General features: G+C 40.9%; 1 protein-coding gene and 1 long non-coding RNA gene across 2 annotated transcripts in view; one reads left to right on the forward strand and one right to left on the reverse strand.

The window, feature by feature from the left end:
- LOC116875832 overlaps window positions 1-27488 on the forward strand; it is an 81199-nt gene that overhangs the window by 24275 nt on the left and 29436 nt on the right. The gene's annotated exons all lie outside the window — the stretch shown is intronic.
- On the reverse strand, window positions 2323-18432 carry KRT23 (keratin 23). The gene is made up of 8 exons (XM_032871595.1): window positions 17988-18432; window positions 11907-11989; window positions 9929-10085; window positions 8419-8580; window positions 8209-8331; window positions 5190-5410; window positions 4129-4160; window positions 2323-2702 (listed from the first exon to the last, which is right to left on the reverse strand). The coding sequence occupies exons 1-8, from the start codon at window positions 18381-18383 to the stop codon at window positions 2617-2619; spliced, it is 1260 nt and encodes a 419-aa protein (XP_032727486.1). The 5' UTR covers window positions 18384-18432; the 3' UTR covers window positions 2323-2616.

Here is a 27488-nt window from a genome sequence, read left to right on the forward strand (position 1 = left end):
AAGATTTATTTATTTTAGAGAGAGAGAGAAAGAGAGAGAGAGCAGGGGGAGGGGTAGAGGGAGAAGAAGAGAGAGAGAATCTCTAGCAGACTCCATGCTAAACATGGGGCCTGACATGGGGCTCGATCCCACAACTCTGAGACCATAACCTGAGCTGAAATGAAGAGTCAGATGCTCAACCAGCCGAGCCACGCAGGTGCTCCACCTCTTTATTCAGGCAAATTGTTTAATTTTTCTGCTTGTCTCTACTTAGTGAAATAGAGATGGTATGGCCTAAAAAATTCATATATTAAAATCTTAATCTTAATTAAATCTTAATTAAAATCTTAACCCCTACACGTGATGGCTTTAGTAGGTGAGACATTTGGAAGGTGCTTAGGTCATGAGAATAGAGCTCTCATGAATGGGTTTTCTTACAAAAGAGACCTCAAGATCTCCCTGGCTTCTTCTCCCATTCAAGGACACAAACTGTGAACCAGGATGAAAGCCTTCACCAGAGGCTTTAAGTAACTATAACCAGAATTATAGTTACTTAAATGGGCTGAGGCAAGAGCAATTAATTATTACTAGGGTGACCAAACACCCCAGTTTGCCTAGGACTGAGGGGTTTCCTGGGCAAACTGGGATGAATTGATCACCTTAATCAATACAGTGAAAATTAATAACACGTTAAGGATATTTATCCTCTTGACTGAAAAATTATTCATTATGTTATGATTTCCTGTTACCAAATCATATATAAATTATGATGGTATTACCAATGGAAGATTTGTGATTATTTTCTGGGCATATTATTATAACTTTCCCTTCAGCTTATCGTATTTTTTAAAATGTACTTCAAAAGATTTTGCTAGCGATGCTCAAACTTCACCTTGAGAAAATATGTACATTTAATGTATAATTTCTAGATTTTAAGAAGGAGATAATAATGTCTAAAATTGCAGAGTAAATTGGTGCTAAAATGGAAACAATTTAATTTTTAGATCTGCCTTAAGATTCTAGTATCTCATTAATGTAAGGAAGTTCTTGTAGTAAAGTGAAATAGAAAAAGAGAAATAATGGAGTCTAATATGGGTCTCCTCTTGTCCCTCAAAACATCAAACTTCTCCACAGACAAATACTGCACAAAGAAAACTCACTGAAGTTGTTGGTGTATTGGTTATTTTTGAGATTCTCTGAAGTAACCACATAGTACAGATAAATTTATAATTATACTCCAGAGAATTAGTGTATTTCAGTGAAACCAATAACACATTTTTGCAATGATGTAATTATCTTGGGTTCCTTTTGCCTAATTTCAGATTGGTATGGGTTGGTTTTCCATTCTTTGGGCATTAAGAATCAGAAACACTGATTAATTGCCTTAAAGGAAAGACCAATTCAGTTTTGACAGATGCTCAGTTCAGAAAACATCAAAAGCAATCCTTTCCAAGAAAGTATTGAAACACGGAGACAAAAGACAAATGGGGCATTGCCAATGTGTTAGAGGATAATGGAACTACATTACACCATTTTAAGTTTAATAACTGTTAATGGACTTGAGAGAGCTGGATCTAGACTAGCAACAATCCAGTAAGTGAGTAAATGCCTTTAATGTTCTGGGCCTCAATTTATTTGTCTGTAAAATGGGAGAGTTTGACTAGCCTGTGCTTGTGGTCCCTTAAATTGTGAACAACCTATAATTCTGTATACAGCATTCTGATGAGGCCTTATCAGATATAAGGATTTCTAGCTTCCTTTTCTCCAACATTCCTCCTCTGTCCCAGCCCTGGAACAGTGGCTCACACTGCTACAGTTTGAGAAAAAATGCATCCTTTTGAGAGAACAGAGGTGCATAGTCTCTGTGCTTCAGCCCCTACTACACCTCAACATAATACTCAGGATCCCAATATTTGCATTATGGGTCTTGGACAAGTCACTTCCCCTTTTAGGGGCTTAGTGTCTGTTTGTAGTAAGGGTCCCCCCCACTGAATTCCCTTTTCTAGCTTTAGCTTTCTTTTAGGCCCTTAAGGTTATGTATGTATGTGAACTAGAATAATTTTTGGTCATCTCACATTCTCAGTGAAGATTTCCAGGCCTCCCCTCCTCTGTGTCTCCCCGCTTCCTGCTGGCAGAGGTCTGGAGAGCCTCATGAGCTACATCTTGTCCCTAGGTTGCATGGCTGCAAGGTAACAATTCTGCCCAGCGTTTGGCTGCTGTGGAATAGTTCAAAGCATTAAGGTCCCTTTCTTTCATGAACAGTACCCTGAGAATCCCTTGCTAGGATGAGACCTTGATATAAAAATGACATGAATATGATGTGATATAAACAGAGACATGATACAGCTGACATAGCATTTTATTGGCTACAAAACAGATATGTGGTGATGGCAATCTGAAGATTGTAGTAGGAAAGTGGAGCTTGAAAAAGCTCATGAACTCATAATTTGATTCAAAAAGTGCATCAATATATTAAGATCATTATAGAATATCTGGTGAGATTGTTACAGAGGAAAAAAAAAGATTCTGAGTTTGATAACTCCAAGGATATATCTTATGACTCACCCAATTATGTCTGGGCAAGGATTTCCATTGGAGAAAAGTAGTTCTTACAATAGGCAGAAACTTTTATTGGCCTTAGGCACACTTTTGGATCTCATTCACTTGAGAAAGAATTATTCTTCCGTTGACACTCTCCTGTGTGATGGCCTTGATCTTTGGAGCTGAGGGAAAAAGCAATGAACAGGTCACTGCCATGCTTCTCCCACCATCTGAAATACTCATTTTTAGTTCCCTGCTCTCAGTACCTGAAGCTTCTCTGTCCCTTCCAAAATGATCACTCAGCAATATGGTGGGCTTTGCTGGAGTGAAGCGATCTCACCAAGGAGGGTTTTTCCTCCCACCCTCCAGGAAACGAGGGTGTGTGAATAGTGTTACCTTCTAGAGGCCAAGACCTGCATCCTAGGCTTGCTTGATACAGAATCTAGGCTCTGAGTACCTACTCTTAAGGAGGTCTTCCTGCTTATGGAGGCTTTGTTGCACTTGTATCATAGATTCTGTGAGCTAACAGAGAGCTAAATGCCATTCTGGGCACATCATTTAAACATCTCGAAAGCATGAAGGATGGGTGAGAGGCCAGGGATATTTATCATTTCGAAGTTATGGTTTATTTGAATATGTGTTTTGTCGACATACCAGGACACTGATTCAGACCAAAGGGAAGACTTGACATTAAGAGAGATATAGGGAGAACTTTGTTAAAATCAAACTTTCCAACAATAGATTGGGCCACTCCTTCAAGTAATGGGTTCCCCGTTCCTGGACATGTGTAAGGAGAGACTGAAGGACCATTTGTTGATATCTTATAGAGGGGTAGCAGTTAGACAAGCTGCCCTTGATGGTGCCTGGAACCCTGATTCTCTGAATCTCTAATGCCTTAGAACATTTTTACCACAAACTAATCAGAAAAGTGCCACTTGTCCCAGCCTGTGGTTTCTTAGAACTTTTCTGTGAGACCTTAAAGAAAATCTCAGAAAGTAGGGTTCCTAGGTCAAAGACACTGGGTGACACCGAGTTAAGCAAAGTAAAACTTTTGATGTTTCTTTGTCTTTCCTGTTCCTTTTCTTCCTCACAGCAGTGAGGTGGCTGGTCCATCTTTAACTTACGGAAATGCATGACTGTTCATGAAGAGGATGGTAGAACCTAGTATTTCAACCATTTCTGTCCATGGAACATATCTTTTGTAATACACAAAGTCTTATGGAACACTACTGTTCAACAGAATGTAGTTTGGGAAATTACGTGAAATTGTTTTCTTGTAATCTCCTAGGAGTTTAGTAAACAGACTCTATAACTTAACAGAGATCTAATAGTATGAATGATCATTGCTATCTGCTTTACTGCTGGCAGAGAACTTGCATATATATTATTAAAGACAACACTGAGAGCACACTTTTTTCTTTTTTATCTACTTTAAGTTAATTAAAAATTCCTGGACATCTGCAAGTAAAATAAAAATCGAACACAGGATACTTGGGAGTACACTAAGGATTATGAGTACTATAGATGATGTGAGTACTATAGAATGAATAAACATGTTGATTCATTTTTAAAAAGTAGATTCCAACAATGAAAGAAATTTTTTTTTACCTTCCACACTTGACTTTGATTCCTCCATTGTCCTATAAAAATGATAAGAGTTACAGCTCATTCTAGTGTTAGCAACAATCATAAAAACTCGTTAAGGTGAACTAACCTCCTTTGCCTGCTTGTAAATTCATAGCTCTTTAATAAGGATAATTGAGCTGTGTAGTCTCAAGGTCATGAGTTCATGGGAAACCCTTCCTGGATCCAGAAGGAAGTGAGTACTGCCTCCAACTGACCCTGGGGTCAAGGGAAGTCTGTCATACCACCTCCATTATTTCAGCTGGCTCCAGGCTTTGCCTCCACTGGGATCCTTTCCAGGATCTGGGTTTGAAGTCTGGAATCCCTGGGATTTTCAGACTGTTCAGGATTTGGTCTGACAGTCTTTTATTTATGTATTTTTATTTTATTTTGTTTTTTTAAAGTTTATTTAAACAATCTCTACACTCAAAGTGGGGTTTGAACTCATGAGTCTAAGATTAAGAGCCACATGCTCTGCTGACTGAGCCAACCAGGTACCCCTATTTATCTATCTTTTAAAAAAACTTTCTAACCCTTTCTCTTGGGTCATAGAATATATGTGCCCCCCTCCCCCCCCTTTTTTTCTTCCTGGACAAGTTGGTCAGAAATACCAGATTGAAGAATCTAGATTTCTCAATTTCTTAGGACTCTTTTCCTGCTGTCAGGCTAAAATATTTCCTTCTGTTGTTGTTGTTGTTGTGTTGGTGGTGGTGGTGGTGGTGGTGGTGTGTATGTGTTTAGCCAAAATTGTGTGCATTCCCTGTGGGAAACACTATAGCCAAACCTTCCTAGTTGTTTCTTTCTAGAGATTTTATTATATTAATTTTCACTATTGACCTCAAATCTTAGTGCTGTGGGAATAACAATTGATTAATTCATACTTGCTACTTAATGAATTTAACCTGATCTAAATGTCCAGAAGAAATTCAACATAAACCTTTCTTTCTCTAGAATGAGGATTACTAACAGAACTCTGAGGTATATGAATGCACCCGCAAAAACTTGATGCTCTTTCCATCTTCCTCCCCTGCCAGCCTTTGCCTTACCCCTCACTCTCTCCCTCCAGGAGCTGGTGGTAGGTGGCAATTTCCTTCTCTAGGTGGGTCTTGATGCCCAGGAGGACCTTGTATTCGTTGTGCTGACGCTCCAGGTCATGGCGGAGCTGCATCAGTTCTTCCTCATAGTGCGAGATGACCCGTTGCATGTCCTGGAGCTGGCAGGAGTACCGAGACTGGGTCTCTGATAACATGTTCTCTAAAGCAGATTTCTGAAAGAGGAAACGATGTTTCTTCTATTAATTGACTGATGGCTTGATTGCTTCAAAATGTGGGCTTGTTGAGTAGTTACAATACACCAACCACTCTGCTAGGTGTCTTGGTGGCTCCTGGGATGCAAAGGTGGGCAGCTGGCCGACTTACAGGTTTGGGGCTTGGGCAGTGACAAGTGGACCAGAGTCAGGACTTTCGAATCCCATTTTCTGGGCATTTCTTTGTGCTGGGGAGCTCTTGGCAACTTTGCTACATTCCTGCAGTGTTTGTTGTGTATGCTACTCATTTGGGATTGGGTGTATGCTGCCTTGCCCTGATCTGTTCCTCACCTCCTCATGCTTACATTTTGTCTCTATCCAGATGGAAAACTGCTGGGGGAAACAGTAACTGGACTGCTGTCTCTTTATATCTTCAGAGTAGGGTCTCAAGTAGTAGTGCTGGATAAAATAGCGCCTTGTTAAATTTGAATTTCAAATGAGCAATGAGTAATTTTTTAGTACAAGTATGTCCTAAAAATTGCCTCAGTATTGCATGGGACATACTTATAGTAAAAAACAAACAAACAAAAAACAAAAAACAAATGAACAACAACAACAAAAACCTTTGTTTTGTATCTGAAATTCAGATTTAACTGGATGGCCTATATTTTAATTTGGTCAATCTGGCAACCATCGTCCCAAGCAATACTTGTTGATTGTGGCAATGGTGACAACTTTTCATTACTGAGGAAGTACTAAAAGCTGCACAGTGAAGTGGCTGCACTAGGGTACAGAGAACTGAGTTCAAGTCCCCATTCTGTTTGGATTTCCCACCTGCTTTTCTGGTGCATGTAATTTTAATCTTCAGGAGAAACTCGTAACTGTGCTGGGTACTCTCCCTTGATGATGGCGGCTGACTTTCAGGGGGGCACTTCATGTTGCCTGACCTGCGCTCATTACTCTCCTGTTCTCCCAGTGGGCTACTGCATTCCTTCTCCTCTGTCCTCAGACGCCCTTTTCCCTCCCCTTTTTCTAAGCCCATGGCCTTGCTTCCTGTGTTACGGAGGAAATCAAAGCCATCAGGAGACAATTCCCACAAGCTCCCACCATTAATTCCACCCACATACGTGAACCTGGGTCCAGGTTCTTGTTTCCCTCCTGCTCCTGTGCATGAGCTGTCTGTGCTCCAGTCATTTTAGCAACTGCGTGCCTTCTTGCATCATTCATATTTTCCTCTCTACCAGATTCTTCCCATCGGCTTTCAAATAGAATAATTTCTCCCACTTTAAAATATTTCACTCTTGAATCCATATCCACCTTCAGTTGTCATCCAGTTTCTCTGCTCTTCTTCACCTACAGCAAAGCTCCTCAAAGAGTTATCCATACCTGCTGTTTCAAATTCCTCTGGACCTCCCTCCAGGGACCAAGATACACAGTCTGACTCCCATCATTACCCCAAGGGTCTCCCCTTCCCTTCTCTCTTCTCATCTTTCTTCTCTTGGTACACTCACTACAGAAACATTGGCTTCCCTGCTCTTCCTCCAACCCATCTGAAACACCCATGCCTCAGGGCTTTTGTGTTTGTTGTCCCCTCCCCTGGAATCCCCTCTCTGAAGCCACATAATGCACTTCTTTACCACTTCTAGGTTTTTGCTCAACTGTCATCTCAACAGTAAAAACCTTTCCTGACCACCTTGTTTAAAATGCAGCTCTGCACTCCAGCATGCCTGACTTCCCCACTCCATGTTCCATTTCTTGGTAGCCCTTTTCTCCATCTCACATATTATATATTTTGATGATCTATCATCCATACTAGAATGTAAATTCCCTTATTATAAAATCCTTAGTACTTAGAATAATGTCAGATAGTAGAATGCATGAAAATGAATGTAAATGTCTTGCTGACCTCACAGGGTTGTTGTGAAATACTGTATGTCCAAATGTTTTGAAAACTATAAAACACTGTAATTATTTCTGTGCTCATTATTATCACCTTGACAGTGTACATTTTAAATGTCTGTTCACTATCACTTATTCCTAAAGCATAACAGTAATTTACCATGTGTACCTGGCAACAGAATGAACCAATTACTTCTCAAGATCAATGTCAGAGTAGCACTTGGAAATAATATTGATGAATGATTAGAAACTTCAGATAGGCTACAAAGGGAATCAAATCATAGATATAATTTAATGAATTTTGAGTGCTTGTGACACTCATACAGAGCATTTTACTAAAAACCATGAAAAGTATAGAAATGACTTAGATATAAGAATTTATAATTTACTGGGTGATAAGCCATCTACATGATGGACAGAGCATTACTTTGGAGTCAGCTGGCCTGGATTTGCCACCAATTCATGTTGACACCAGAATTTTTTTGTATTGGGGTTTCAGGGGGCAGCCTGGTTGTAAGTGGGGAGAGCACTGGTAGCAATTATGAGGGCCTACTAGACCCTCACACCTTTTCCTAAACACCAGGTGGCTTTGCCGCTGGCCACTTACTATCTCTGTGACCTTGGCAAAATTTACTTAACTGTCTAGAGCTTTGGTTTCCTCATCCCTAAAGTAAGAACACAAAGGCCTACCTGGAAAGGCTAAAGTGAGGTTTGATGGCAGTTAACATTAATGAACCCCCTGGCACACAATGTGGCACATTGTGGACACCTCAATAAATGACAGCACTTACTATCTTTCTCACCACGAACAGTTTGGATGAGAAGTGGGAACTCCCAAGGGAGTTGGGGAGAGGAACCCAGGAGAGAGGTCAAGAGAGGCTTCATGGAGGAGGTGGTACCTGACCCTATCTCAGACTCACCCTGTTGCGCTGTGCCTGCAGGTCTATCTCCAGGGCCTGGAAAGTGCGCTTCAGCTCATGAATGTCACTTTGGCTGCTCTGCACAGCTGCTGGGCTGGCCACCTCCTGGGCCATGGCAGCTGACTAGGAGACCAAGAGAAGGAGAGAGGCATTGGCATTGGGACTACATGACAATGGAATCGTTGGGAAGTTTGAACTCCTTCCCTTTACCTGCTCTTTATACCAAGCGTCCAGGTCTTGATGCTTCTTCTTTATTATATACTCATATTCCTGCCTCATATCCTCCAGGACCTTAATCAGATCTTCTCCTGGGGTTGTATCCACCTTAACACTGACCTTGAAGTCATTTGGTACATGATGCTCCTCCATTTCCTGTTTAATAACAGAAAGAAAATGAATTGGCTGTGCTAATCAGAAGGCCAGAGGTGTGTTGATTGGCAGCAGTTAACAGAGCTCTTAAAAATTCAGCTTTTGTGGTTGTTTTTCTTTTACTGGTGTGGTTTGGTTTCTCAGTTATTTATTGATGGCAAAACACTGTATGTTTTTTTCTATTATAAGTTTATAAAGTAAAAAAAAATCGCACTAGATAGGTAACCAAATGACCTCTGTGATTACTGACTTAATCCCTGGTTGAAAATGTTTCACAAAGAATTATGCTTCCGTAGCATGTAAAGTACTCCGGCACATGTTCATGGGTGAAGTGGTGGCACAATTCAACAGTTGAACATTTCAGGTTAGAGGCCAAAGCTTTTGGGAGGCAGTTCAGCAACCCAAAGCCAAAAAGTATAAAGACTTTTAATATCTTGTCAATGCATTATGACTCTGTAGGGCTGACACCCATAGGATGTCATGAAAATCAAGGGGCCCTTGGGTGGCTCAGTTGGTTAAGTGTCTGCCTTTGGCTCAGGTCATGCTCCTGGAGTCCTGGGATTGAGCCCCAAGTCGGTGGGGGGGGTGGTCCCTTCTCAGCAGGGAGCCTACTTCTCCCTCTCCTTCCTGCTCATGCTCTCTCTCTCTCTCTCTGTCTCTGTTGCTATTTCTGTTTCTCTCTTTCTCAAATAAAATCTTAAAAAAAAAAGAAAATCAAGAAACCATAGGAAAAGTATAATTAACGATCACTGTCTAACCAACTGTTCAGAATTGAGGTTCTTTGATGTTCATAAGTAATTTTATTTGCCTAAAACGGAGATTGCTTTTCTCTTACTGCATCAGAGTTTCAGGGAATCTATATTGATGGTACGTTTTTCAAAGTCAGTTAAATGCTTATGGAAATTAAGGTTCTCCTCCTCCTCCTCCTCCTTCTTCCTTTTTAAGATTCTTCATTTTTGCCACTAGTTTTATTTACCTTGGTTAGTGGCAAATTCTCTTTATTCTACTGTCTCCCAATTTGCTGCACATTGGGTCAATGAAGGAAGTTCAATCTCATGCATTTATTCTTGTAGTATCATATTCAAAAACTAGTCTAGGTAAACATTGTTGATTAGCAAAATTGTTGACTGATTCATCATTAATTTTGATCATATTTTGGCTATTGGATTTGACACTGTATAAATAACCTTGAAGATGGAAAAATTAGATGTTTATATGGTTCCTTATAATTACTTAGGTTGAAGGAAACTAAGAGTGACATTTAGATGGTTGTTTCTTCTGGGCTATTGAATCATCTGAAGGTACAGATTAAGAGCTGTGCTGGTTACCAGGAGCTCCTGGGGAGTCCTACCTGCTCATGTCGCTTCTTCATAAGGATGAGCTCTTTCCTCATTCCCTCAACCTCCTGTTCCAGATCTGTTGTGACAATGGTCAGATCATCTAAGGTCTTTCGGAGACCTTCAACTTCAATTTCCAGATCTTTCTTGAAGGAGTGTTCATTTTCATACCTTTGGTTGGAAGGAAGAGAAGAATACACCTGTTGTTGGAAGGCCATGGCCTTGTAAGGATTCACCTTACTTTAGAGGTGAATTTTGTACTTTTTAGGTTAGGAGCAAATGAACACATCATGAATCCCTCATATGTCTGTTTCATGCAGGTTTTTCTTTTCTTTTTTTTTTACTAGTAGGACAAATGAAAAAAATCATTTGTCAACTTTATCGTTTTTATTTTGACCATAACAGGCTTTTATCATGAATTGAGAAGAGTACCATGCCAGCAAATTTTGTGGTCAGGCCCTCCTCTTCCCCACAACAATGCTTTCCTAGTGCTGCAAATGGAAAGGAGGTAGAAATATGGACATTAATCCATAACACAGACACTGCTGATAGCCCACTGGAAGATGACTTGCTCATAAATTACCTTGACTTTGTTTTTCAATATGTTACAAGTGAATAAATTACAGCCATTATTTATACTCTTGACAGTGTAAGTAAATGATTTCTCCTCCTCCTTTCTTCTTTATTATTATTATTATTATTTTTGACTTTTTTTTTTCAGCATAACAGTATTCCTTGTTTTTGCACCACACCCAGTGCTCCATGCAATCCGTGTCCTCTCCAATACCCACCACCTGGTTCCCCCAACCTCCCACCCCCTGCCCCTTCAAAGCCCTCAGATTGTTTTTCAGAGTCCATAGTCTCTCATGGTTCACCTCCCCTTCCAATTTCCCCCAACTCCCTTCTCCTCTCTAACTTCCCTTGTCCTCCATGCTATTTGTTATGCTCTAAAATAAGTGAAATCATATGATTTTCTGATGGTGACTCAATGTTGTTATTGTTTTTAATTAGAGAGGACTGTTTACTAATAAACAGTCATATGCCCATTGCTTAGACTTACTAACTGTTAAAATTTTGCTTCATCTCTATTTTGTATTTTAAACTAAATTATAGATATTATGACATTTCCCCCCTAAATACTTAGGGATACATCATTAAATTTTTTTTTTTTTTGTTAAGAGTGAAACAAAATGGGGGCACCTGGGTGACTCAGTTGGTTAAGCGTCTGACTCTTGGTTTTGGCTTGGGTCATGATCTCAGGGTCCTGAGACCAAGCCCCATGTTGGGCTCTGTGCTCACTGTGGAGTCTACTTAGGATTCTTACTTTTCCTCTCCCTCTGAATTTCCCCCCACGTGCTCTCTCTATCTCTCAAATAAGTAAATAAATCTTAAAAAAAAGAAGCAAAATGTTAACAGCTGTTAAATCTAAGTGAGACATACTTTTAACTATGGAGAACAAACTGATGGTTACCTGAGGGGAAATGGGTAGGGGGATGGGGGAAAGAGGTGATGGGGATTAAGGAGTGTACTTGTGATGAGCACTGGGTAATGTATGCAAGTGCTGAATCACTATACTGTACACCTGACAGGTGTAACAACACACAAATAATAACACTGTATGTTAACTATACTGGAATTAAAATAAAATAAGAAAAAAATAAAAACAGGAGTTTCCTAAATAAGCGTAATAACATTATCACCCCTAAAGAGCTGATAATAACTCTTTAAAATCATCTAATGCTTGGTTCGTATTCAAATTTCCCCATGCTATAAGGTGTATTTGTATTTTATATCTAGTTTGTTTAAAGTAGGGTCCAGTCAAGTATTTGTTCATATTATGCTTTTTGATTATATTTTTTAAAGATATTACATGTGGCTAATGGTGAAATAAGTTTTCCTTTAGCAAAATAAAAACAAGAGGAACCCCCAAAACAAAGCAAAAGAAAAACAGCAAATGAAAACTGCCCACAATAGGGTGAGGAAGCAACTTACTTGAGGCCAAAGTCATCCACTGCCATCCTGGCATTGTCAATGAGAAGAATGATCTGAGCATTCGTCATCTTACCATCCATGATCTGTAAAACACATATCAAGAGTCATTTAAGTCAGACACACTCCCATGGGAGAGCTGCATTTCCAAAGACTGTATTTCCTGGGTATATGACTTCTTAGCATAGCTGACTTCTTTTCTGGCAGTGGAACAACAAATAATGAAATCAGTAAATGCTGAGCACTTACTAGGTACAAAGCATCAGAATGGTTTTTAAAGTAAGAACGTGGTCTGCAGCCACTTCACTGTCTTTCTTCACACTCAGTTTGACAGGCTAGGATTGATGGTAATGCTGAAAGAATGACATTGGAAGAGGAAAGAGAATCATCGTTCAAAGGGCCTCCTGGCTTTCTAGTGCTGTGAACATATCTTACTGTTTTGTTTCAGGTCACCCACGTCTGATGATGTCACAAGAGTTTTAAGTTCTAGTTCTATTTTTATTGTGACTATTAGTTTGGCTCCCTTCAAGTGCAATAGTTATTTTAGATGAACAGAATTCTTCCCTGCAGTAGCATTCATGTTTCTGATCAGTGATACTGAGCAAAGTATCAAAATATCATTGATACTAGTTCTTCAAACTGATTTTAAATGAATTTTATAAGAGTCATAACATGCCGTAATTATTTTTTGTCCATAGTGACTATAACCATTCACATAACTTGTAGGTATGTGTAAGTGTTTGTAAATTATTCCATGATGAGAATGCCCAAATTGTGGCTGTTGAAATATTAACTGAAGTAACTTTTTGGGAGCTTAGTAAACTTTAACTGTGATAAAGCCTCTGGTTAAGACTTTTACTAGATGTTTATGTGTTTTTTAACCTTAACATGAAAACTACTATTGGAAGTTTCTACTTGAGCAGTTGTGTTTACGTACATGATTTGTTAATTCTTCTAGGTAGTTGTAACCAGAGTAGTGTTCATTTGATATATGTCCCTGTCTTCAGGAAAATTAGATGGAAGATGTCTCAACATCAAAAGTATAGTACTACTTACTTTTGTGCCAAGTATTGTGCTGAACCAGGAACTGGGGATTTTTCTTCTTTACTTCCTTACTGGCCATTGGCATGAACTTGGGTCAGTCACCCTATTTCCTGGGTTTCGATTTCATCATCTGTTAAGTAAGGAGTTTGTAGTAGAAACTACTAGAGGTCCTAGCTCTAAACTTCATGATTTAGCTGGAGGCAGAGAATCCTGTGACATTGACATCACATTTGAACAGATAATTCCTTTATTTGGAAAGGATTTCCTTAGCGCAAATTTATAGCTCAATACAAAGGCACTGTTCAAGATCTGCTCCCATTCAAAGCTTCCCTGATTACTTGGAATCTGGTATCATGAATGCACAATAGCAGGATTCAGAGGTGGTAGTAACTCTGGGTCTGGAACCCAAAAGGCAGAGCCTGGGGTCCTGCTGTTGCACCTACTAGCTGAGTGAGCTTGTTGAGTCTCAGTTTCTTCATCCATAAAATGGCAATAGTAATAATAATAGTAGCCACTTCATCAGAGAGTTACGAGAATTATATTAGAAGAGGTTAAACACAATAACACTGTAACATACTTAGCATATTCTGGGCACACTGTAGACACTCAGAAGAATTAGTTGAAACTATATTAATTTAGAAAACTGTAGAGTGCTTAATTTTCTTTTTTTTTAAAAAAAGATTTTATTTATTTATTTGACAGACAGAGATCACAAGTAGGCAGAGAGGCAGACAGAGAGAAAGGAAGGGAAGCAGGCTCCCTGCTGAGCAGAGAGCCCAATGCAGGATTCGATCCCAGGACCCCAGAATCACTACCTGAGCCGAAGGCAGAGGCTTTAACCCAATGAGCCACCCAGGTGCCCCCTTAATTTTCTTTTATAAAAGAACTTTTGAGAAGATATATAGATTGCCAAAAGACACATGAAAAGATGCTCAGCATCACTCATCATCTGGGAACAGCAAATGAAAATCACAATAAGATAACACCTCACACAAGTCAGAATTGGCTAGTAGCTAAAAGATAAGATATAGTAAGTGTTGGAGAGGATATGGGGAAGAGGGAACCCTTATACATTGTTGGTGGGAATGTAAATTGGTACAGCCACTGTGGAAAAACAGTATGGAGGCCTCTCAAAAAATTAAAAATAGAACTGCCAAATGACCCAATAATTCCACTTCTGGGTATTTACCTGAAGAAAGAACCTCACCAATGTGAAAGAATGTATGCACCCCTGTGTTCATTACAGCATTATTGATAGGAGCCAAGATAGGGAACCAACTTAAGTGTCCATCAATAGATGAATGGATACAAAAGATGTGAGAGATATATATGTATACACACATACATACGTACACACATAATGGAATACTACTACCAAGCCATAAAAAAAAAAGATTCTACCATTTGCAACCACATGGTTGGACCTAGGGGTATATACTGGTTGAAATAAGTCAGAAAAATACCACAGAGATAAGAAATAAGTCAGAAAGACAAATACTATATGATTTCACTTATATATGGAATCCAAAAAACAAAATAAATGGACCAACAAACAGAAATGAACTTATAAATGCAAGGAACAAACTGGTGGTTGCCAGAGGATGAGGGGAGGGAAGTGGGTGAAATAGGAAAATGGGATCAAGAGATGCAAACTTCCAGTTACAAAATAAATGAGGCATGGGAATAAAAAGTACAGTGAGGGGTGGGAGGTTGGGGGACCCAGGTGGTGGGTATTATGGAGGGCACGTATTGCATGGAGCACTGGGTGTGGTGCATAAAAAATGAATTCTGTTACGCCGAAAAGAAAGATAAATAAATAAATAAATAAATAAATAAATGAATGTACAGTGTAGGGAATATAGTGGAAAAAAAAAAAAGAAGGAAAAAAGCCAGCACTTTTGTAATTCGAGCCAAAGTCTGTACTCAAAGCCCAGATTCTGTATGTTGAGAGACATCCTCAAACTTCTGCTCTTCATGGTGGGAGATAACCAGGCTGCTGCCCTCCTCGACTCCTTTCTTCCTTTGGTGGATTCCAAAACGTACTATGACTACTTCCGTGGCTCTAAAAAAGGATTCCGTGGATATTTCCTTGTCTCCCCACTGCAGTGCTGCTTAGGGACTTTCATACCAATGCTTTTCCCTTCCAGGCTCTTTGTTCCGTTATCTAAGCAGCTCCATCCTCAAAAGCCTGGGGACCCTGTGCGCTGAGGTTTTGACTGACATCCAGAGAAATCAAACAGTATTCCCTCTGTGGAATCAGAAAAATAAAAAAATACAATCTGTGGGCCTATTTGGCTTTTCTGAGTCAAATTGGTAATTTATCTGTTGTAAAACCCACATCAAGAATCTGATGCTGGGGCGCCTGGGTAGCTCAGCGGTTAAGTGTCTGCCTTCGGCTCAGGTTATGATCCTAGGACCCTGGGATGGAGCCTCGCATCACACTCCCTGCTGTGCGGGGAGCCTGCTTCTCCTTCTCCCACTCCTTCTGGTGGGTTCCCTCTCTCACGCTCTCTGTCTGTCAAATAAATAAGTAAAATCTTAAAAAAAAAAAATGAATCTGATTCCCCAAGTCAGTGTTCTTCTCAGAGTACATGAATGGTGAGTTCTGAAATGCATTTGCTACAGAGCACATCTAAAAACCAAAATTATTTCCCCTGTTCAGGCTTACTTGATGCAATATTATGATACAGCCACTCTTTCTGAGACATCCTTCACAGTAATGAATGGATGATGAGGATGGGTTGAGAAATAATTTGTGAAGCATAGGTTTTGCATTGTGTGTTGTAATTAATCACCTGGATTCTCCCTCAAGGCTCTGAGTTCATTCTTTTAAAACACTTGAGTTGGTGTATCGTATAGCATTGTTGCTCCAGGGTGTGTAATCTTGTTCCAGGAAGAAGAAAATAGAATTTTCTAATCATAAACCACAGTGCCAAAATATGGTCCTATTGAGAGCCATTCTAAAATACACATATCCTTATGACAAAGTCCAACTCGGTGTTTCAAAAGGATTGGATTAATTTTTGAACTCATTTTCTTACAGACATTTTGAGTAATACTTAAGATCCCTATAGTGGGGGTGGAAGAACACTATATCTACTGATAGCATTTCATCGAGGCCTGGGAAGGGGTCAGCCCCTGCTTGTTGTGGGTTGTTGTACTCTTGTGTCTCTGTTTTCTTGCATGTGAGTGGGGGAGGTCAGGAAAGATAGTACAACCTCAACTTCAAAGAACTGTTTTCTTCAATCATGAAAAAAATACAACTAAAATAAGTAATCCAGAAACGAGTGGAATTCAAACCTGAATTTAATATATAGCCCAGAATTTAAAGTCAGAACCCAGAATCCCAGGCTTAGAGAGTGGGCTTAGAGAGTAGGCTTAGAGAGTGGGCAAGCCACCCACTGCTTGGCATTGCCCCCGCTCACTTCACTCAGTTCTGTTCCAAAGAATTTGGACAACCACTCAGTCTCAGTCTCCTCATCTATAAATCTGGAGTAAGAATACTTGATTCACAGAATGAGATAATGTGTATGAAATATGTGTCGTATGATTAGCAATGCAACTGTAATGCAGTATTTCTACCACAAGCAGTACCTTTTTGTAGGACATAGGCTAGTGAGCACCATGCTGTGTGGAAATTGTGAGGCCTTTAGAAACAGATCTGAGTTAGAATCCCATGTCCACCTCTTGCTGGTGGCTTTTGGTGACTACCTCACCTCTCTGAGCTTCTGTCTCTTTACAGGGTCATTGTAAGAATTGAATCAGGTAACGTCGAATGTTTCCATCAGCGCAGAAAGCTTTCTGCTTTCTGCTAATGTGTATTAAAAAATCCAACATGAAGGCTGGCATACAATAAGGGCTTAATAAATGTTTTCCTCCCTCTTCCCTTTTTTCTGCTGTCAGTTAGTGAATTGTTTGACCAGGTCTGACCTCATGTTTCTTTCGGGAGTTAGGTTCTCAGCAGTCCATTTGCAAAAATCTTCTATTCTCTCCATTCTAACACAAAAGCAACTTTATTAATGAAAAAAATATGATGTGGTTTGTTGAGTCACCTTGTTTTTTCCATAGACAACCATGTACTATATAGTTAGGGTAATTATGTAGTCAGTTATTAGGTTGATTATTCAATAATTAGGGTTCATTATGAGGACAGATTTATATTATCTTGATTGGTCTTTCCTACATTCAAGCAAGGACGACTGAGGGTTGAGAAATCATACTGTATAAATGTTGGAAACCTGTGATGCCCTTTCGAGGATGGGTAAAATCATGATCTTACAGGGAATTTTTTGGTGAGCCGACTGGATTCCCTCCACTTCTAGCCAATGTTGTGAGATGTTCCAAAAGGTATAAGCTCAGCTTTTTTTTTTTTTTTATTGTTTGGTTGAAAAATTTGTTTTAAAGAAGTCTCTATAACCCATCCCAACTCCAAGATTCCAAAAATTGTGCTCATTTTATTATTTTTTTTCTAGCAATATGCCTTTTTAGACCTGGGAGCAGCAGAACTTAGAACTTCTAGCAGCCCTCAAGAGGAAATACCCAGGAATGTCAGAATGATGTATCTGTTAGTGGAGTGACAGCCTTTAGGTATGATCTCCAGAATCGTGAACTTGGCCTTTCTTTCTGTGGGTAATCATGCTGTTGCCAGGACTTTTGAGATGGAGCAGAACTGAAGTAATGAGAAAGCAAATGCTTTCTTATGCCTCTTATGCCTCTTGTGCCCTGAGCATGAGGGATGAATATTGGCCCTTATTGTTACTGTAACATTCCTGTATCACAAGTGACACCAGACAGCACCTGGTTGCCTTACATTTTTTGGGATTTTCCATAAAATTTATGTACAGAGGACAAAATACACAAAACAGGCTTTCCCAAGTCCAAAAGGTATAACAAGAAAATATCCTCAAATACCTTTGTTTACAATTACTTTCAGGTCTTTTGCCATTTTTCCTGGAAATTGTCTTTTGTACTGATTTCTCCTCCCATGACTGTCTGGAAATGCACCCCCCTCTTGAGTTCCAGGGTCGCCCATGATCTTACCTGCTCCTGCAGGTGGCTGATGTTTTCCTCATACTTGGAGTAATTTTGCTTACTGCCAGGATCTCTCTGCTCGTGCCACTTCAGGATGCGACGTTCGAGCTTCTCGTTGGCCTCCTCCAGGGCGCGCACCTTGTCCAGGTAGGAAGCCAGACGATCATTGAGGTTCTGCATCACCTCCTTCCCACTTGCAGCAGGGAGGGAATTGCCTCTTCTAGATCCCCAAGGGCCTCCCGGAGGCAGGCACCTTGGTGAGCTGAAGGAAAGGGAGATGCGGACACCCCCGGCGCCCCCATGGACACTGGGAGCCCGAGGGAAGCTCCCCAGCTGGCCCCAGCTGCCTCCCGTGCCACGGAGGGAGCCAGAGGGGGTCTGGCTGAAGCTGTGGCTGGAGTTCATGGTCCCATCTGTGTTTGGTGCAGGGCTGGGTTCTGCTCGCCTCCCTGGCCCTGCAGAACTGAGCCGCCCCAAACTGCCCTGGATGGTTTTATGCGCTTCACTGTGGGAGTTCCCTTTCCTGACAACTGCACCAACAAGATTGTATCATTGTGCAACAGGTGTTTCCTCTTGGTCAATCCCGAAGTGCCCTTGGGCCTTCACACACACTGTTGTTGTTTAGAGCCACATCAATACACCAGTTTGCTTCTCCCTTCTTGTTGTAACCGGGAGGTGCGGCCCACCTCATGAGGTGGGTATTAGTCTCAGGTGTCTTTCTAATCTTTCTGTGGGATTTTTTTCTTTGACCATTTATCTGAAAAGGATCAGACTGAAGTTGACAAAAAAACTATTTGGTGTGGTACAGATTTCCTTTTAAAAAGTAGACCTTAAGTACACACACACACACACGCCTTCCCCAGCCCCAAACACACCCCAGCTCTAAAGTGAGGGTGGGAGAGACTCCCAAGGGAAGAGCCAGATCAGAATCTCAAGTTCTAGAATAAAAATACTCATGCTGAGGAGATGGAGGATGTTCTGAACATCTGATGCCTTTGTGGCAGTTACTGTTTGATGGAAAGTAATTTCAAAGGATCATTCTTAAGAACAAACCCTCAATTATAATTAATTAACGAATGACCGAGCCTTCCACTTCCAGGGTGCCTTTCATCCCCAGCACACCTCAAAACCAAACAACCCAGCCTGCACCAGGACTTCCTTGGCCCCTGGCAGGAATGTAGCCTTTGGTAACTGGCCAGCGGCCCTGTCCTGGCTGAGCCTTGAACAGGCTGGCTTCTGCATGTCTGTGACCTGCAGAGGGGATGGAGGAACACAGGAATTGTGCCATGGGCTGTCTAACATGCTTGATGAATCTTAAGCTTTATCTGCCAAGGTAAAGGTTAGAAATGGATAAAGAAATAGTCTGGGGGTGGGGAGCCACGTGCTGGTTACCAGCAATTAGATTTAAAGGGGACTTTGAAATAAAATGGCAACACTGGAAGGGACTTTAGTATACCTCCATTCAAACCACTAATCTTACAGACGTGGAAACCTGACCTGAGTGAGGGGTGGTAGGGCATGGCAGAGGACAGATCGTGGGTTAGAGGCAAAGCCACGGTGGGATTCTTTCCATCACACAACACTGTCATCATTGAGTTGAATCTTGACAGAGTCCGGTAAAGATTCTCTTCCATCATGGTGGTAATGGGACTTCCTGGGTTACATAGCCCTTTGATGGTCATTATTAAAGGTGCTCGACCACTCTTGAGGTAGCCACGCAAGGGTTAGTGTCCTCATTTTATAGATAAAGCATCAGGGGCTCATGGAGGTGACTGATTCAGAGCTGATTTGCATGTACAACGTAATTCAGCACATGAATGCGTAGGCGTCACTGCCTTGGTCGGTGCAGTTCCCACCTGCTGGGATACTCGATGCCTGACTGCCCGAACCCACTCCCCTGACTTCCAGATGTAGTTCAAGGGTTACCTCCCTCCATAAGATCATTAACTGATTTTTCCTGCATAAGTTGGGTGCCCCTTCTATGAAGAAACCACATTTTCTGGATCCTAAGACCCTCTGGAGGGGCAAACAGCTTTGTATCCCCACCCCACCATGGAAACTGGGAGCCCCTCAACTGGGCCCAGCTGCCTCCCCGGACCTGACTCCACCCCTGTTCTTTCACTCATTACTCTGCATTTGTCACACTCCTCTGGGACCGCAGGCATCTTGAAAGCTGGGATTATGTCTTCCATCTCTCAAACACCAGTCTGGCTTCTTTTTTTTTTTTTTTAAGATTTTATTTATTTATTTGAGAGAGAGAGAGAGTGAGCACAAGTGGAGTGAAGGGCAGAGGGAGAGGCAGACTTCCCACTGAGTAGGGAGTCCAGTGAAGGACTCGATCCCAAGACCCTGAGATCATGACCTGAGCCGAAGGCAGATGCTCAACCAACTGAGCCACCCAGGCTCCCCAGAGTCTGGCTTCTTATAGGCATTTTATAAATGTGTGTTAACTTGGTAATGAATTTTCTAGAGTTAGGATTTTAACTCTGCTCCTCTGATGTCATTGCTTCCTGCCCCTTTGAGAAGTGTGAGTTGTAAAATCAGATAGTAAGAGAAAGCCACTCCAAGAGGTGAACTAGCTAGCCATAAAGGCAACATCATTCCTCATTTTGCAAATAAAATCTTTTAAAGCACACCAGCTCTGCTTGTCCACCCTGGCAACAAAACCTTGCAAAAGTTCTCTGGATTTCTTCGTCTTACTGTGGGCAAGATGGAAAAATTTAGTCAAGACTAAATGTAGCCTTGAGGGTGCTTAGGGGGAGTATCCTTTAAAAGTGTTCTATGGTCACTTATATCTCTGAACACTAGAAAGAGACAAAAGGGAAACAAGATGAAAAGAGGGCAAATGAGGGAAGCAGAGACTTGTTTGGATATGTGGATGCTGCCTGATCATTTATTGACTCAAGGTTTGGGTCAGCTCTGGATAGTGTTCACATGGACCCAGCCTCACAAATGACAACACCCAGGTTGTGTAAAGGGCCAGTCTGTGCGCTGTCTCCTGCAACTCCCTCTCAGTGACTGGTGATGGGAATGATCACTTCACTGCACTTTGCAGGCATGTCTGAAGTGGCCATGACCTATTAGCCTTGTGAATTGGCCCATGCGTCATTTTACATCAGTGGTGGGAGTTGGGATTTACAGGAGTTAATCCGAAGCAAAATACTTCTTGTGTTATATCCAGCAGGACCAGGGTAGGGAAAAATTCGTGGTGCCATCTGAGAAGACTGGCGAGAGGTCACATCTTTTTTTTTTTTTTTTTTTTTGAGAGAGGTCACTTCTTCTAGAACTATTATGCAAAGATTGTCCTTGTAGCTCCCAGTCTGTAGTGCTCCACTACAGATTTTAGAAGAAATGGTGGATTTTTGTTTGTTTGTTGGTTGGTTGGTAGGTAAAAATGATACCTGCTTATTATAAAAAATACTTAAGTAATACATGAAAGTATAAGAAAAAAGATTCTACCACACAGACAACATTGGTAAATTAGTGAAAATTATTTCAGATACTCTTGATCTCTATATATTATAGACATATGGGTGACTAGAATAATTTTAGAAAAATGAGCTCATACAGCGTATTCTATTGTAGAAGAATTAAATTTTAAAAATTTAGTTGACAAGCTGAAATGAGTTCTCTTTAGTTACATGTTTTCTATAGGATTTTTAGACTTTTCATCATATTCTTTTTGCAATTTTTAAGGGGAATAAAATGACCTGTAAATTTGTGGAATCACAGAGTTGGAGAGAAGGGCAAGAACAGGTCATCTGTTGCAGCTTTCTGCTTCTAGGGAGGTCAACTGCAAATTGCTGAGCTTATTTTTAAACTGATTTTTAAAGAACTCAGGGGATAAAGCCTCAATCGCCTTCTTTTTTTTTTTTTTTAAAGATTTCATTTATTTGTTTGACAGACAGAGATCACAAGTAGGTGGAGAGACAGGCAGAGAGAGAGGAAGGGAAGCAGGCTCCCTGCCGAGCAGAGAGCCCGATGTGGGGCTCGATCCCAGGACCCCGGGATCATGACCTGAGCCTAAGACAGAGGCTTCATGACCTGAGCCGAAGGCAGAGGCTTTAACCCACTGAGCCACCCAGGCGCCCCTCAATTGCCTTCTTAATAGATGCCCAACACCTACTCATCTTTCTGGTCAATGAGCATTTCACCTATGATCCGGTTTCATGAATATTTTTTGTATTTCTATGGGGTTCAAACTGTTTCTAAATTATTCTTCTTTGTATGACTTGACAGCTAAAAGATTTGTAATTTTCGCATTTGGTTCATCTTTCTGATGAATTGAGATGTAGTTGCTAAAGGGGATGGATATTTTGCAGGAGAGCTTGGGCAGAGAGTGAATGAAGGGGATTTCATGTGGGCATTAGAGGATCAGAAGGGAGCCTGACAGCCATGGGCTGTCATTTTCTGGGAGCACAGTGTGTGTGTGCCTTTTAAAGACAATCATTCCATCACTGAGATTTTCCCTAGGCACCTTTTCTTTAGATTGAGAGAAGTACGGCCAGAACAATCCCCAAATAGAAATTTGACTCTGCATGGCACTTCAGATCAAATGAGTAGATCTTCAGGCAAAATTGCTATGTCATTATCCTATGACTTGGAGGGCTACATAACAAGATTAGACACTTATAGAAATAAAACATAGTGCCTGCTGTGCAGGCAGACCAGACATCCTAGAAGTACCCAAGTTTATCAAACTGTGGCCAAATAAAAATAAAGTTTTTTCATATTTTGACTTTTCCAGGAAAACGTGGCCAACAGGTAGAAGGTTTAAGTGAAGAAGTATTCTGTATAGTATTCTAGACTAGGAGGGGAAGTCAAGCCAGTGTAAGGTGCTTCCAAATAATATGTGTATGTATTGACTGATGTACAAGGAGAAATAATAAAAATACACACAGGCAAAAAGAATTTCAGGGTCATCGAAGGAAGTTTTCTCAAATGGTAGGTAATAAGACCACCTTGTTGGAAACTCTTCATGATATGATTTTGAAAAGCAACAAAGAATTAGATGAGGATGCAGAGGTAGACAGAGCCTCATAGTGACCACAGACAAAGAGCATGTGTGGCCTTATGGGCAGAGTTAGGAAATTTGAAGAGAAGAGAGCAGAATAAAGAAAGAGAAAGCAGATTTCAATTCAGTAAAATCTGGTCATAAGTATTCATTGAGGTCTTACTCTGTATTAGCATATTCCTGAGCAATTTCAATTATATAAGAATAAAAGAAAAAAAGACATGTTTGGTGCATTTACTGCATGTCAAGCAACTGCCTGGTTACCCCAGGACTTAATAGTAAGGAAGCTGAAAGGCCCAGGCTCTGGCCTGCTCACCTTTAAGTCTTCAATACTATTTTCAGTTTATAGAGGGCTGTGGTGGACCTTCCATAAATGTTTATTAACCTTGGTCTTGGGAAGTTCCACTACTGCTCTGTGGATTACGTCAAACATACTATGTGAGATACAGAGAAGAAGAAGGAAGATGACGGTGGCGGGGTCTGGTTAAAAATAAGCTCTCTAATGGAGTTGGTACTTGAGGGGCTGTCATGATTGAGAGGGAGCAGGTGGTCCCAGGTAATGGAGTCAGAAAGAATGCTGGAAAGGAAAGACAAATTCTGTAGAAGTTCCCAAATTCTAGATTCTTTTTTTTTTTTAAAGATTTTATTTATTTATTTGGCAGACAGAGATCACAAGTAGGCAGAAAGGCAGGCAGAGAGAGAGAGGGAGGAAGCAGGGTCCCTGCTGAGCAGAGAACCTGACACGGGGCTCGATCCCAAGACCCTGAGATCATGACCTGAGCTGAAGGCAGAGGCTTAACCCACTGAGCCACCCAGGCGCCCCCCAAATTCTAGATTGTGCTGATCGCATCCCCATGGTGTTTTTTTTTTTTTTTTAAATGTTCCCCCTGACCCCTGTATGTCTTGTAAGGTAGTAGTTTGAGCTATAGGCTTAATTAGATTAATGTCTGACACTTTTGGCAAGAATGTTTCCCAAGGAGTGTGGTGTTCTTCTTCTTGTTCATCCTGTAACAAAATGCCTTACGTCAACCTTGCTTCACCATCAATGCTGAAGTTCTTAAAGCTTCCGTATCCCAGGTGAAAATTACCCAGGTGAAAAAACAAGACAATTCTTCATTCTAAGCTGAGATTTTTCACTTGGAATTCAATGGAGAGTTCAGTGGAAGTTAGTAAACATCTCTGAAAGTGTGTGCAGAATAGTCTCTGCACGTTCCTATGTTTACTCTTCAGAGAGGAAGTTAAGCTTTCATTAGCTCGCTAAAGGAGCATATAAATAGAAAAAGTTAGGATCCAATGGTGGTTCATTCTCTCATTGGCCTTTAGTTACCAGTAAGATGTGTAGGATTTTCATGTTTTGTAGGGACACAACATTGGACTTCAAAATGAACCATATTTATTACCTGTCTCATACCCATCACTTTAGAGACAGGAAAATAAAGAAGGGGAGTACTTGGAGCAAGAGCCCTTGGTGGCCAGCTAATAGCAGAGCCAGGACTACCAGAAGGATTCCATGACATTGTTGTAGAGCTCCTTAGCGTTTCTACTTCTTCTGTTTTTTTTTTTTTTTTTTAATCATAAAGCTGATGCTTGGGATTCACTAACATTTTTGCACTTGTGGGATGTCAGTTCATGCATTTGTTTGTCTACGAATAGCCAGCTATGCTTAAAACGTTTCTGTTCCTTTTTTCCTCCCGCCCTTGACCTATCTGATTCCATTGCTACTTAAACTCCATAGCCACACATAATTAGCATTAAAAATCCCCTAATTTAATTAACGTAATTACTTATTTTATTGAGAGTTCCCTTTAGAGGTGCTCTGGACTAGACCGATAAGACACAGCTCCTGCCTTCAAGCATCCTTCAGTCTATGGATATGAAGGTTTTGTTTTGCTTTGTGTTTTGCAGTCTGCACTGTCTGTGTCACTGCAGTCACTCTGCCAGTGACGCAGACTGTTATGTGAGGGTCTGTGCTGGGGGTGCTTAGGAGCAGTTACTGACCTTTACTCATTTAGACCCTGAATTCAGAGTTGCCAGATCTCAGGGAGACATGGGGCAGTTCAGCATTACCACCAACAAAGAAAGCCATGTTTTCCTGGATGCTGGGATCTTTTCACCCAGTAGCGATGAAGTCATCCTCATTTGAGTGACAGATTTGTCATTCAGTCCCTCATCGTGGAGCTTGGGGAGAATGGGTTGACCTATCCCATGATACTGGGAGTTCAGTCTCATCACTATCACGTTTAAAAAAAGGAGGCCCATCCCCTCCCTTTTCCCAGTTTCCTTTTCCAGCTGCCACCAAACCTTTCTGAGCAGTTAAGAGATGTTCCAGCCAGATAGCTTCTTAGAAAGGAGTGCCAGGACAATCTGGGCTAAGCCTGGCTTTAGACAGATCCCCAAGTCCTCCTGCCCTGCCTTTGGCAGGCCACCAGGCCTGTTGGGGTGATTTTGTTCATTTAAGGCTGCGGAAGACAAACAGATTTCACCACTGGGTGGGGAATGCTAGTGTAAGACTGAAATGATTTCATTTTTTCCTCCTTTTTATCATCTTAGTCTGATGAACGTGATAGGTAACAGATAAATCCCTCATACAAAGGTTGTTGTCATTGATAATCCTCGAATCAACCCGCACATTAGTTTCAGTGCTCATGGGGCATTCCTTTCTTTGGCCATTTAAGGAGATGTTTTGAGTAACTGTGATGTTGGTTTGCTGAGACGTCATGTCATGCCTTTTGCTGAAGTCTGTCTTGGTAGCTTTTACCTCTAGTGCAGTGTGGTTCATGTTGTGACATGGTCAGTGTACGGAGGGTTGAGGGAAGGTCTTTGTGCTCCAGGATTCTTTCCCACTTGACAGTTTTTGGTGCCTGAAATCCAACCACTTATTTGTTTGGTTCACCAAAATAATGCTTCCTGTTTAAAAAAAAAAAAAATACCTTAACGTACACTTGATCTAAGGGATAGGAGCTGAGAGAGCAAGGGGGAATGGTGATGAGATGAAGTTGGATGCACTCAGGTACTGGTATGTTCCGGGCTTTCCTGACCCTGAGTATTTTGATCTGAAACATAAGAGTTTCTTACAGAAAGATTTTAAGTGGGGGAGTGCTGTGCCATGCCTTGTGGAAGATGCATGAGAGTAAGAATAAATGTGTAGGGCTCAGCTGGTCTAGAAGAGAGACAATGGTGGTTTACTCATTATTATTATTATTTTTTTTGCAGAAGAATGATTTTATGAAATATGCAAGGATATTTGAGGAGTAGCACAGCGATGGTTTTCTGCCATGTAAAAGAAGATATTGTCATAAAATTCAGTTTATTTTTTATTCTTATGGTGTCCTCAGTACACATGTGCTGTGGTGACCTTTTCTACAGGCTTTTATCATTAGCACAGTGTTGAGTATGCTGTCTTAGACCGTGCATGTTTGATACATGTCCTAATCAGTCTGATTTTAGACAGGAAGTAGACCAATCATATAGGTGGCTAAAGTATTCTTTTGTTCAAGGCTCTTATCCTTTTTTATGGACAAGTAAGTACTATGATGGAATCTCTGTTACAGTTAAAAGAATTTACACAGTAAAAGGAGATAGATTTGCCTGAGGTTGTCCAGGGTCAGTGGCACAGGGGCCCGGGGGCCATCCCCTACTTAGCCACTGGCTGCAGATTTCACACATGTATTAACATGGCTTCATGTGCATTTATAGTATCTTTGCAAATTTATTACTAGGTTGCTCCTCTTAATATTTGTGGGTGATGTTCTTCTTACGTATTTTCTTGCTTATTTACTATTCATGGCTTGGCTTTTGGTTTAGGAAAATTGGATTTATTCTTTCTGTATTCTCTCCTTTCTTTTGGTTAGGAATGATTGCTTTTCCTTTCTTTCTTTCTTTCTTTCTTCCTTTCTTTCTTTCTTTCTTTTTTTTAAAAGATTTTATTTATTTACTTGAGAGAGAGCAAGCGGGAGAAAGAGCACAAGCAGGGGAAAGGGGCAGAGGAAGAGGGAAAAGCAGACTCCCCATTGAGCAGGACTTGATCCCAGGATCCCAGGACCATGACCTGAGCTAAAGGCAGGCGCTTCACTGACTGAGCCACCCAGGCACCCCAGGAATTATTGCTTTTTCTATGCTTCTAGTTTCCGTGCCCCTTTTAAAAATCACCCTGACGATGTTGTACCTTTTCCGCATCTTTGTTACGGTGTGAATTAGTGGAAGGGACTTTGTCCTGGTGTGTTAAAGACCCTGCTTTGCTACTAACACTCTAGGCAATCTTAACCTCTTGGTCTCAATTTCTTGGTCTCAATTTTCTTATCATTAAAATGGGGCTAACAATCTTACCTGTAATTAATAGGGCTATTGTTGCGAGTGAATGAGTTAATGTACATATGTGACCTATATAATCTGTATGTAATGTACATACATGAACTATGTAATCTGCATGCTATATGCACACAAACTATATAATCTGGGTACAGTGTACCTCCATGAGCTGTGGAAGTGGCATATAA

The sequence above is a fragment of the Lontra canadensis genome, unplaced genomic scaffold (genome assembly GCF_010015895.1).
Source record: "Lontra canadensis isolate GAN:19392208 unplaced genomic scaffold, GSC_riverotter_1.0 scaffold43, whole genome shotgun sequence".
In the NCBI taxonomy this organism is placed as follows: domain Eukaryota; kingdom Metazoa; phylum Chordata; class Mammalia; order Carnivora; family Mustelidae; genus Lontra; species Lontra canadensis.

Bases quoted from the DNA above. Each gene is read 5' to 3' on its own strand.
- KRT23 (XM_032871595.1), bottom strand. From the start codon at position 18,383: ATGAACTCCAGCCACAGCTTCAGCCAGACCCCCTCTGGCTCCCTCCGT. The intron at 5,411-8,208 runs GTGAGTCTGAGA...TTCCTCTTTCAG, and splicing joins TGCAGGCACAGCGCAACAGG to AAATCTGCTTTAGAGAACAT. The intron at 4,161-5,189 runs GTAAGGCAAAGG...TCATTTTTATAG, and splicing joins CTGGAGGGAGAGAGTGAGGG to GACAATGGAGGAATCAAAGT.